The sequence below is a fragment of the Molothrus ater genome, chromosome 4 (assembly GCF_012460135.2).
Source record: "Molothrus ater isolate BHLD 08-10-18 breed brown headed cowbird chromosome 4, BPBGC_Mater_1.1, whole genome shotgun sequence".
Lineage (NCBI taxonomy): Eukaryota > Metazoa > Chordata > Aves > Passeriformes > Icteridae > Molothrus > Molothrus ater.
The window spans coordinates 25,112,172-25,122,397 of record NC_050481.2 but is presented as its reverse complement, the minus strand read 5'-3'; the positions used below and the strand labels follow the sequence as shown (position 1 = coordinate 25,122,397).

At 40.2% G+C, this 10,226-nt stretch overlaps 1 protein-coding gene across 1 annotated transcript in view; it reads left to right on the top strand.

Annotated features, from left to right (window-relative positions):
- The first annotated feature begins 264 nt into the window (after positions 1-264).
- Positions 265-10,226, top strand: part of ENPEP (glutamyl aminopeptidase) — a 33,244-nt gene continuing 23,282 nt past the window's right edge. The window contains exons 1-3 of the mRNA XM_036382679.1: positions 265-935; positions 5,779-5,920; positions 8,738-8,869. Coding sequence (XP_036238572.1) covers positions 265-935; positions 5,779-5,920; positions 8,738-8,869 — 945 coding nt within the window. The remainder of the gene's footprint in view (positions 936-5,778; positions 5,921-8,737; positions 8,870-10,226) is intronic.

The window sequence follows — 10,226 nt, the reverse complement described above, 5'->3', positions numbered from 1 at the left end:
AAACAATGTTCTTCTGTGTCAGTTCCCTCCGTCTCGCAGCCCGGCTGCACTTTGATCATTCACGTTTCCTCCAAATGTATGTTGTCTTTAATTAATTGAGTGTCTTGTGGACAGCGAGGTGAGGGAGACAGGCAGAGAACAGCTATAGCTACACAATTAAAATACAAACCAAGACTGCTGAGTTTACTGAATGCAAGTGCTGAAGTGACTAATAAGCTTTTTTGTGGTTAATGTTTTGCTCTGAGAACAGATCTAGGAGCACAGATGGAGGGCATGGATTTTGAGGATGAGAAGTCCAAGAGGTACTGCATGAAGAAAAAGCATGTGGCTATCATCTGTGGAGTCGTGGTTGTTGTAGGACTTGCTGTGGGGCTTGGTGTGGGATTGAGCAGACCTAAAGCTTCAGAGGCAACAGAGCAACCAACAACAGATCAGACGACAACGACGACAACGACAACAACGACGACAACGACAGCAACGCCAACAACGGAACAGCCTCCTCCCCCAGTGGATTTGGGTCCCTGTCCTTCCAAGAACGATGACACTGGAGACTGGAGAGAGTTTAGGCTGCCCACTTATGTCAAGCCTGTCCACTATGATCTGGAAATCAAGCCTGAAATGGAGCAAGACACTTACAGTGGGACAGTCAATATATCTATTGCTTTGGAAAAACCAACCAGCTCCTTGTGGCTTCACCTGCGAGACACCAAGGTTACAGAAATGCCCACACTCCGGAAATCCTCAGGACAGCAGATTGCTGTGATTGACTGCTTTGAGTACAAGCCACAAGAATACATTGTGATGAAGGCAGCAGCAGAGCTCCCTGTCACTGATGAAAGTGATCCCTATGTGCTCACCCTGAAGTTTCAAGGCTGGCTGAATGGTTCGCTGGTTGGGTTTTATAGGACCACCTATACTGAGAATGGACAGATCAAGTAAAGCAGTTTTATTTATTAAGCTTTCTTCTCTATTTTTACTTGCTCAGGCCTGCTGTATTCCTGTTTCAGCTTTTCAGTCTTGTCTCTCACCAACTTACTGACATTTCTGGGCTGTTCTTTAGTTTTCTCATTCCCCTAAGCAGGATGCTGTATTCAAAGCCCTTTGGCTTCTGACTAGTGAATGTGGGCTGGAGAGATGAGGGGTTTGTTACAATTAATATTCTGAAAAACCTTTTCAAACTATACTGGTCCAAGCTTACCTTTGAACTGAATGGCTCCCTCAAGGAGCTGGAGGGATCAAGGCCTGTTTTTATCTCTCTAGTACAATAAATAGCATACAACTATCACCACTCTCTCCTGTTATCCCCAAGGTAACAGTTTTGGTGTAAAGCGTTCTTCTGATAGTTTTCCTGATAGCATATCTCCTTGATGCTGTAAACCTGGGGAATATTCAAACCCGAACTTTCCTGTCTCTCTTGCAGCTGGTTTAAATTATATGTAGGAAAGCCCAAACAATTAGGGTCATCTTTTACTGGGGTTTTTTGTGCTCCATCTCTTCCTTATTAATATATCAACACTTATTGAAAGATTACAAAGTCTCTGCCAGTTCAGCTAACCCATTCAACTTACCAGGTTTGTACTGCTTCAAGGTGGAAGCTTGAAAAAGCCATTGCCCTCTGCTCAAAGGCTGCTCTTCACAGTTAATGTATGGAGAGGACAGTCACCCATCTTCTGATATTTACATTTCTGAAGTGATTTATTCCAGCCTTTACAGCTGGTAGATAAACTTGGCTAGAATTTTACGAGGCCCTGTAGCAGGAACATGGAGACAAACACTGATGTGTTCATGGCATTTCTTTGCCCTCCTGGGACAATGGTGTCATGAGTGAGAGTCTCATCAGCTCCATTCAGCCACTGACAGGAGTAGCAGCAATGACAGGCACCAGCAGCAGCGGATGCAAGAGGTAGAGGATAAAGCAAGCATTGATTTTTCCTGTGGAGAAGTCATGCAGGGAACAGCTCGAACACCAGACAGCTCTTTTACTCTCGTTTTCCTCCATATATGACCTCAGCATTGCTCTGACTTAAAAGGTGCTTTGGTTTCATACTTTGAGCAACTTTGGTTTCATACTTTGAGCATCTGACATCTCTACAGCAGTTTTAAAGTGCAAAGTCCTAGAATCCTTCTAAGTTGTGCATTACTTTTCACTGGTGAAGTATATCTAGATATTAAATGTATAGCCCCAGGTCTGTCACAACCCCAGAACAGCAGGACCAGAACACAGGCCTTCTGAGTTGCAGAGCAGGAGAGGTGAGTGCCTATCCCTTTAATCCAGACAGTACAGGTAGACAAGGTCCAAGCATCTGATACCCGGAAGAAAGGAGAACTCTAAAACTAAAGAAAGTATAAAATGTGAGCTCATTTTGACTGTTCCTACTTCTTGAATTGAATGCTGGAAACTACAATTGCAAGGATGATCCTAGCCAGCAGCCTGAAAACTCAATGCAGAAAGGAGCTTGTGGGTGTGAGTGTGTTAGGCTTGAGAAGGGTTTTAGTAAGAACAAGTGAATAGTAAATTCTGAAATATTTTTCATGTGATTGACTTTAGGCAGATTGCAGAGGTGATGTACATGATAGTGGTAAGTACAGCTTTGAAAGTAAGGCAACCAACAGCCAGGTTGTTGCTATGCAGCAGAGGGTAGGGGATAGGATGGGGTAAGGAAGGACAGTGAGGGAAGGGTTTTATTACTTATTAAAAATGCATTTTCTCCCAGCTTTCTACTTAAAAACAATGCTGACTGGAATGAGCATTTTTATTTTGCCTTTGCGTGAGGTACACACCACTCTTGGAAAATTTCAACCCAAGTAGTTCTGTTGTTGTCGTGTTGCAAGTAAATACAAATCAGATCAGGTAACAGCAATGATCAAACAAGTCTGTTAATAGTGGATGTTAAAGAGAAAGCGCCTGAGGTGAGAAGGAGATCCAATATACAATTAACCAACTCTATTATCCCTTCTGTGCAGTGTTAGAAGCAGCAGCACCTTTAGAGAGACTTAATAACACTGAAAGTCAGCTTCTAGGGCTGAGCTGCTCCCCAGATGTTTATCTGTGAAGGCAAAGGTTTGCCAAAGCATTGTTTTAAGGCCTTTGGTTTACAAACTGGGCATGTTTCCAGGCTCTGCTGTTGCTTAGATTCAAATATCCAAATAGATTCAATAATCTATGTTGCTTAAATTCCTTGAGAGGCTTAGGAGAAGAACACCTCATTTGGGGATCCTGTTCAGACAGATCATACAATCCCCATCAGGAAAAAGGTGCTTTTGGACATGCCCTGAAGCAGATTGTGAGATACCTTGGAATCATGACTATTTAAATTGATGTGCACCTGCAGGTAGGGAACAGGAAAGCAGAAACTTTGGAAATGTAGATTTTGGACATAGACTTGCCTCGATGCTTCTGTGGGTTCCCAAATCTAGCTGTAAGCACTTAAGTCCTTTGGTAAAACTGTTCCTCTGTCTGCTCATTTCATTTCCCCATTGATGCAAAAGGAATAGCACTCTTCCCTACTTTGCATGATGCACTGAGCATAACTACATTACACTTGTATTGTTTTCAGATCTTATGGAGAGGAGCAAAAGAAGAGTCCTTGGCTGGTGACCTGGGTTATTCAGGTCATTAGCTTCTCTCAACGAATGTGCTAAAGCCCCCTTATATTTTTTCCTTAGTATTAAAAATAATATAAACATGTCACAGCAGCTGGCTTTGATTTTGCACTACTATTAGAGACAAGGTATGGCTTCCTGTTTTTAGGAATTCCCTCGGTTGTCTGTCAGAGAACAAGAGGCTCGCAGATGTCTAACAGGGATGTATTTAGGATTTTATTGAATAGACAAGGGAAGAATTTTCTTCTGTTTACAAAAGTAACACTTCTGATTTTCTTCCTGAAGCAGAAAGTTTTCTTAGAAGCAGCAATGAGTTGGAATTTTAAGGAAGACTAGGAGAAAAATGCTTTAATTAGTTCAGGGAGGAAGGAAGTTGTTTGACACTAACGACTTGAACTTCAGGGGGAGGGGGGGAAGGAAAATTCATCATGGTTCTAAATGCATCACTGTTTTATTTTGAGAACAGCTGGATGCAGTCTCAGCCAGATCTTCACTTCTTATTATTCTGATGTTTACAACTGTCGACTCTAGTTCATATTTAAAGGTCTGGACATCAAGAGCAGAAGCCACCAAGCAGTGAAGAAAATCTTATCTAAAAACTACATTATGTTGTTTGAAAGGGAATTACAACAATTCATGTTTCTATTGCCACTTCTGTGCATGCCATAGTCTGGAGTTCTCATCATCTAGCCTATAGGAAGGGTAGTGCTGAAGTTTTTCACTCCTAATGTCTGTCTGCCTCTGCAAACATATGAGGATAGATGGATTATCACCTTATAAATCAACAGTTGTATCACAGTGTTATCAGTCTGTAGGAACAAGACATAAATGTGTCAAAATATATAGCCAAGTTTTTAACCAATAGCTGTGAAGCATTGCCCTGGAGGCTTGGAGTTAACTTAATTGTGAAATAGCTCTCAAATCCTATGAAAAGTAGAGAATGACAGCAAAGAATGCACCAAGCAAAATAAACTCTGTTGAGTCTGAAATGATGTTAAAGTGAATGGTCATTATGCTTTCTGCCCGTGAACCTTTGAGCTACTATTCCAAGGAACATGAATGGAGAGAGCCCAGACATATTACCTCTGTCAGGTTTGTAAATGACCCTTGCTGCTACAAGTTCCTAATGACCAGTTTAGTATTTAACCGTCACAGGGAAATGCCAAGGGCAACAGAAACCTTGAAAAATTGGTTGTCAAGTGAGCTTGTAGGATTGCTGCAATCTGTAATTTATGATGTACACTTTTAATTACTTTTTGGAAAGAAAAACTACCTTAATATAGTTGGAGCATCTGTAGAAGTGCTGTCAGAAAATGCTCAACATTCCAGATTAATTGAAGGAGCATCTGTGATCCCTTTCACCATCAATCACTGGGGAATATGCTCTGCCACTGGTGTGGGTCATTAATGGGGGAGCCTGATGTCACTGGGAGAAGCAAGCACAATATGAACGCTCACAACCTTCACCTTATGTTTTTACATGACCTCTATTGTCTAGCTCCTCCAGCTGGTTGTGCATAACTGAGGTGACTTTCTGACCCCCCCAAAACAGCTTGCATAGCATCAGTTATGTACTAGGATGTTCACCTGAACTTTCCATGCTTTCTCCAGCAGTTTCACTAATGGAGTCAGGGGAGCATAAGAGCAGCAGGAGGAAACTGTATGTGGTAAATGCAGAAAAAGAAACACAAACAGGATGAGATTTATTGGCATTTGCACTGTTCCAAGGTGTCGCTTCAGGAGATGTTCAAGACCCTAATCCCAAGATATGCTGTAGTGGGTAAACAAGTCTTGGAGTGACTTATTCCTTTTAGGTGATATCATCAGTTCTTTATTTTAGGTGATAAATCAATGGTAAAGCTGAGCAGGAGGGAGAGCAAAGTTTTCACTATGCATGAGAGGTCATGCCTCTCTTATTGCCTGGCTCCTAAAAATATTTGATGATAAGCAATTTGCATTAGCTTTTGCTCTGAAACCTTGAAGATGTTGATGACAGACAGATGTTGATGTCAGCTCCTGCATTTCTTATGTCACCTGCTTTTATGGATGGATAAATATGCACAAATATTTGTAGCTGGATTTAATTTGTGAAATACTTAAAAAAAATGCCTAGAAATTGCAGACAAGATTTCAAAGCCATATAATGAAGCCTTGCCAATGTGTTGTTTGTTTCAGGAGCATTGCAGCTACTGATCATGAGCCAACAGATGCGCGGAAATCATTTCCCTGCTTTGACGAGCCAAACAAAAAGGCAACTTACACCATATCCATCATCCATCCAGATGTGTACCAAGTGCTTTCAAACATGCCAGTACAGGTAAGTATTTCCCAACTGCTGCCTAAGTGCAACAGTTCTGTAGAGCCACAGAAAGGTAATGTGGGTCGCCAGGTTCTGGCATGTTCACAGACTCTACCACTCAGGCACTGGAAAACTCACGCTTAATAGACATTCCATGAACAGAACTGGTTGGCTGGTTAGGACTCAAAGTGGTCCATCAGCACACAACATGGCAGCACAGAGTCAAATCCAAAACAAAAATGGAACACCTCTTCTGTTGTTATCTAGCTGACCCTCTGTTCAGATATTCTAGGTGAGCATCCCCTGCTGACTATAAATAGATATTGGCAGATTCTTCAGTCAAGCTGGGTAGGCTTGGAGAATGAGTACTCTGCAAGACAGCTGCTTCCCAGATGGAAAGTCTAAAATAATCACTAAAACTGCATAATGGTCCAGAACAAGGGTCTGCTGATCACAATATAATGGCAAAGAATCCTGCTAGCCAGAAAGACTAGGATTATTCTTTTTCATAATGGAGCATCTGAAACTGCATCTGTCAGCTCATGGGTGTGGATATTTGTCATTCTACCATGTCTATAATTTCCTAAAAAATCCATTTCTAGACCTACTGTCAAATTCCAAATTTTGCATGAAATTCAATGGCATCAATTATCTACCTCTGGGCCTTCTGGAAGAAGGCTGAATGGCTTTCAGATTAGAGGGTTTCTACTGAATAGTCAACTGAATGTGTAGTCTATTGTATAATTTCTACTAATAAGTTCTGAAGTGGGAGATAAAGTGCCAAGTTAAAAAAAAAAAAGAAAGAAAAGAGCTTCCAGCCTCCAGGCTGTTGGCATTTGCATTTTTCCAATCACTCCTCCACCCAGAAAACAAAGGTCTGCTTTTATTTAGAATGCCCCAAACTTATTCTCCTAGCAATGCAGCTCAGATATCTATTACCAGGCTGATACAGATGCATCCATACCCTTTGCACATTTAAAGCTCTGACCCATTGTTATTAAAAATATTTCTGTGATACCTAGAAGACCACTAGGCACTTTGATCAACAACACATGAAAGGAGATTGCTGTACCTTTCCTCATAGACCTCATATAAGTGAGAATATGAGCAAGGAAGTAAGGGGATAACACCATATGTTATCAAGATTTACTGTGTTTTGTGATTTACTTTACACCTTGACATGTGGACCTTGCCTCTATTATGGATCTATAATAATAAGTGTGCAAAGGGCTAACTACTGCTTCTTAATTGATTTGCTAAAAAAATAAATACTGATAAGAAAATGTAGATTATGCTGAATTCATATTGAAGTTTGACTAAGGGATTATAGTAGGGCAATTTTCATCTGGTCAAGGTCCGTAGCTCTGGTCTTAGTAGTGGAAGAACCTTGGGAAAGATCTTTTCCACAGATGGAAATGTAAGAGTTTGTAAAGACAAGGCACGTTGTATGTTACATGTCCTGTAATTTTGGGGGTGTGAAGCTTTATAATCAGCATGGCAAAATCAGATCAGAAAAATCAGAATCTTGTACATTCATTTTTCACTAGAATTTCTTCAAATTTTTTTCCACTGAAGTCCTGACTTTGTTGAAATCACAGAAGATATCAAAATAGAGTCAAAATGGGTAAAATAATGGAAAATTAGATTGTGAATACCTTTTTGAAAAGAGGCTATGAATATGTCTGTGAATATGTGGTTTTGTTCATGGAGTCATATTACTTGTGATATTAACTGTCTGTGCTTTATTTATATTGTGTTTATAACAAACAAATCTCATGAACCACTGTATCTCTAGAAGGCTAACATCTTTTATGTTTTTGGCTTTTGTTCTATTATATAGTCATCGAGTCAGAAGCACAAAAATTTTTAGACTATAGCAGAAAAGGAATAGAAGAAATATATGTTTAGAATAGAATCATAGAATAAGCTGAGTTGAAAGGGATCCATCAAAATCATCAAATCCAACTCCTGGCCTTGTGCAGGACACCCCAAGAGTCACACCACATCCCTAAGAGCAATGTCCAAATGCTTCTGAAACTTTGTCAGGTTTGATGTTGTAACAACTTTTCTGGGGACCCTGTTCCAGTTTTCACCCTCTGGGCGAAAAACCTTTTCCTAAAATCAAACCTAAACCTCCCCCAACTCAACTTCATGCCATTTCCTTAAGTTCTGTCACTGGTCATGGGAAAGAAGACATCAGTATCTACCCCTTCCTATTTAGTATTGTCAGCAAACTTAGAGGAAATACCATCTAAGAAAATCAGGAAATTTTAAAATTGATTTGGTAAATAAAAACTATGATCAGCATTAAATTTTATGTATATGTAGGCAACCCGCCTAATAACCTAACCCACCATTCATTTGTATTTGAATTACTTCAGGATAGATTGATTAGACTGGTCTATATCCCAGGTAGCATCCCTGCATCCTGACTTAAATACATGATGCATGTATTAAAAGAGGGGAGAATTCAGTCTCTTCCCCTCTCTGACCAAAGTGATATTATTTTATGCAACTATTGCAAGAACAAAACACAGCATACACCAGAAAACTCCTGTTGGCAAAATTTCGGTTCATGTGAATGATTTCAAATCCCTGATGAAAATTAGAGCAAGGTAAACCTCTTTAGTGCCAAAAAAGCAAAGTAGCATTTCATGTATTGCAGAAGAAAAATACCTTGTCTGTTCTCATGCCTTCAGCAATGAAATGCCAGAAGAGGTGGACCTGGAGAGGTGATTTGTTGCTCCTATGCAGTCGCAGTCTTCATACAAATGTACTCTTATGCATGTATTTGCAATTTCAAAAATCAATTTGATTATTTTTGCATTTCTGCAGCGAACTGTACAGCTTGGTGATGGCTGGAATCAAACAACTTTTGAGAAGTCAGTTCCCATGAGCACTTACTTGGTATGCTTTGCAGTGCACCAGTTTACCTGGGTAGAGAGAACATCCGCAAGTGGAAAACCTGTAAGTCCTTCTGCAGCCTGAAAGTGGTTCAGGTGACAGATGTGCCTTGATTTGCATTTTTTCTTTAAAAATCTCTTTTTATTCAAACAAGGACATATTTTTCCTTTTCCTGTAGCATATTTTCTGCAGCCTATTTTATCAGATTATGTGTTCACAGTTGTCCCTCTGACCTGGATTACATACAGTGTTTTGCAGTCCTTCCCTGTCTCCCATCTTTGTTAGATCCCAGTTAGTACCTCCCATATGAGCACACAGGTGAGGAAGGAACACTCTTTCCAAACTCATCCCTGACTTGAAGCCTAGTGCCTGAAGTAATGTACAAGTTAGGGGGTACAAGAGAGTCCCAGGCCATGAATACAAATACTTTATAGTTTTCTGTGAGTTAAAATTGCATTTGATATTATTACAGCCGTTGAGACATAGGACTACAGTGCTATGTGCCATTATGTACTGGCTTGCTTTATTTTACCACAGTGGCAACAGGCAACTGCCCAATATAAGTTCTGTAAAAATAAGTATAGAAGTGATAGTGTCTGCCTAAACATTTGGATATTTGGTTGATCCCCTTATGAAGCAAATAGGTTTAAATCTGAACCTATTAAATTAAAATAGCTCCTTCATTTAGATGCAGTAGGCAGGCCAATCCACTTCTTGCTTAGATTCAAATCTCCTGAAGGTGTAGCTGATCAGGCATAAAGAGATAACAAGACATTGCATTGAATCACAAACTGAAATCCGAAATACAACTTGCCCCTCAGCAGAAACTCCTCATTTAGCCTAAACCCAATTTGGGATACTCAACCTGCTGTTGATTGTTTATTGGTTTAGATCTTTTTCTCATCTGATACAGAGAATGATCTCTAGAGCTGTATGCCCCTGCTTCTTCCCCTTCCTTTCCTGTTATGTAACACAGGGTCTTGTCGTTGACATGAGCTGGCAGTGGTTTCTTTGATTTCTGGAGACAATGTCACAAATGGACGGGGAATCTAGAATAAAACCCCAGTCATTCTACTGTTTCCTTAGCAAGTTAGCTCTTCCTTAGTTTCTTTAACCAAAAAAGATCATCAAATCATTCCCTACTGAAAGCTGTTCACTGATTTTAAAATCTATCTTGTAGAAATCTCCAAAGTTCTGATTCAGCTCTTAGCAAAGACTTCCTGTCACAGGACTGTGCTGAGGCCTCCCTCTGTGCCCTTGCTAGCGTCATGCTGTATGCTTATATTCTTACTTGACAAATAACTAAAGCTAAATTACACTTAGACAAGCAAATGGAGCCTGGTTTGAGATATTCTTAGTTCTCTGCTGTTTGGCCAAGTAATTCATAGGAGTACATTTTTAGGCCATCCAGTCACACAAT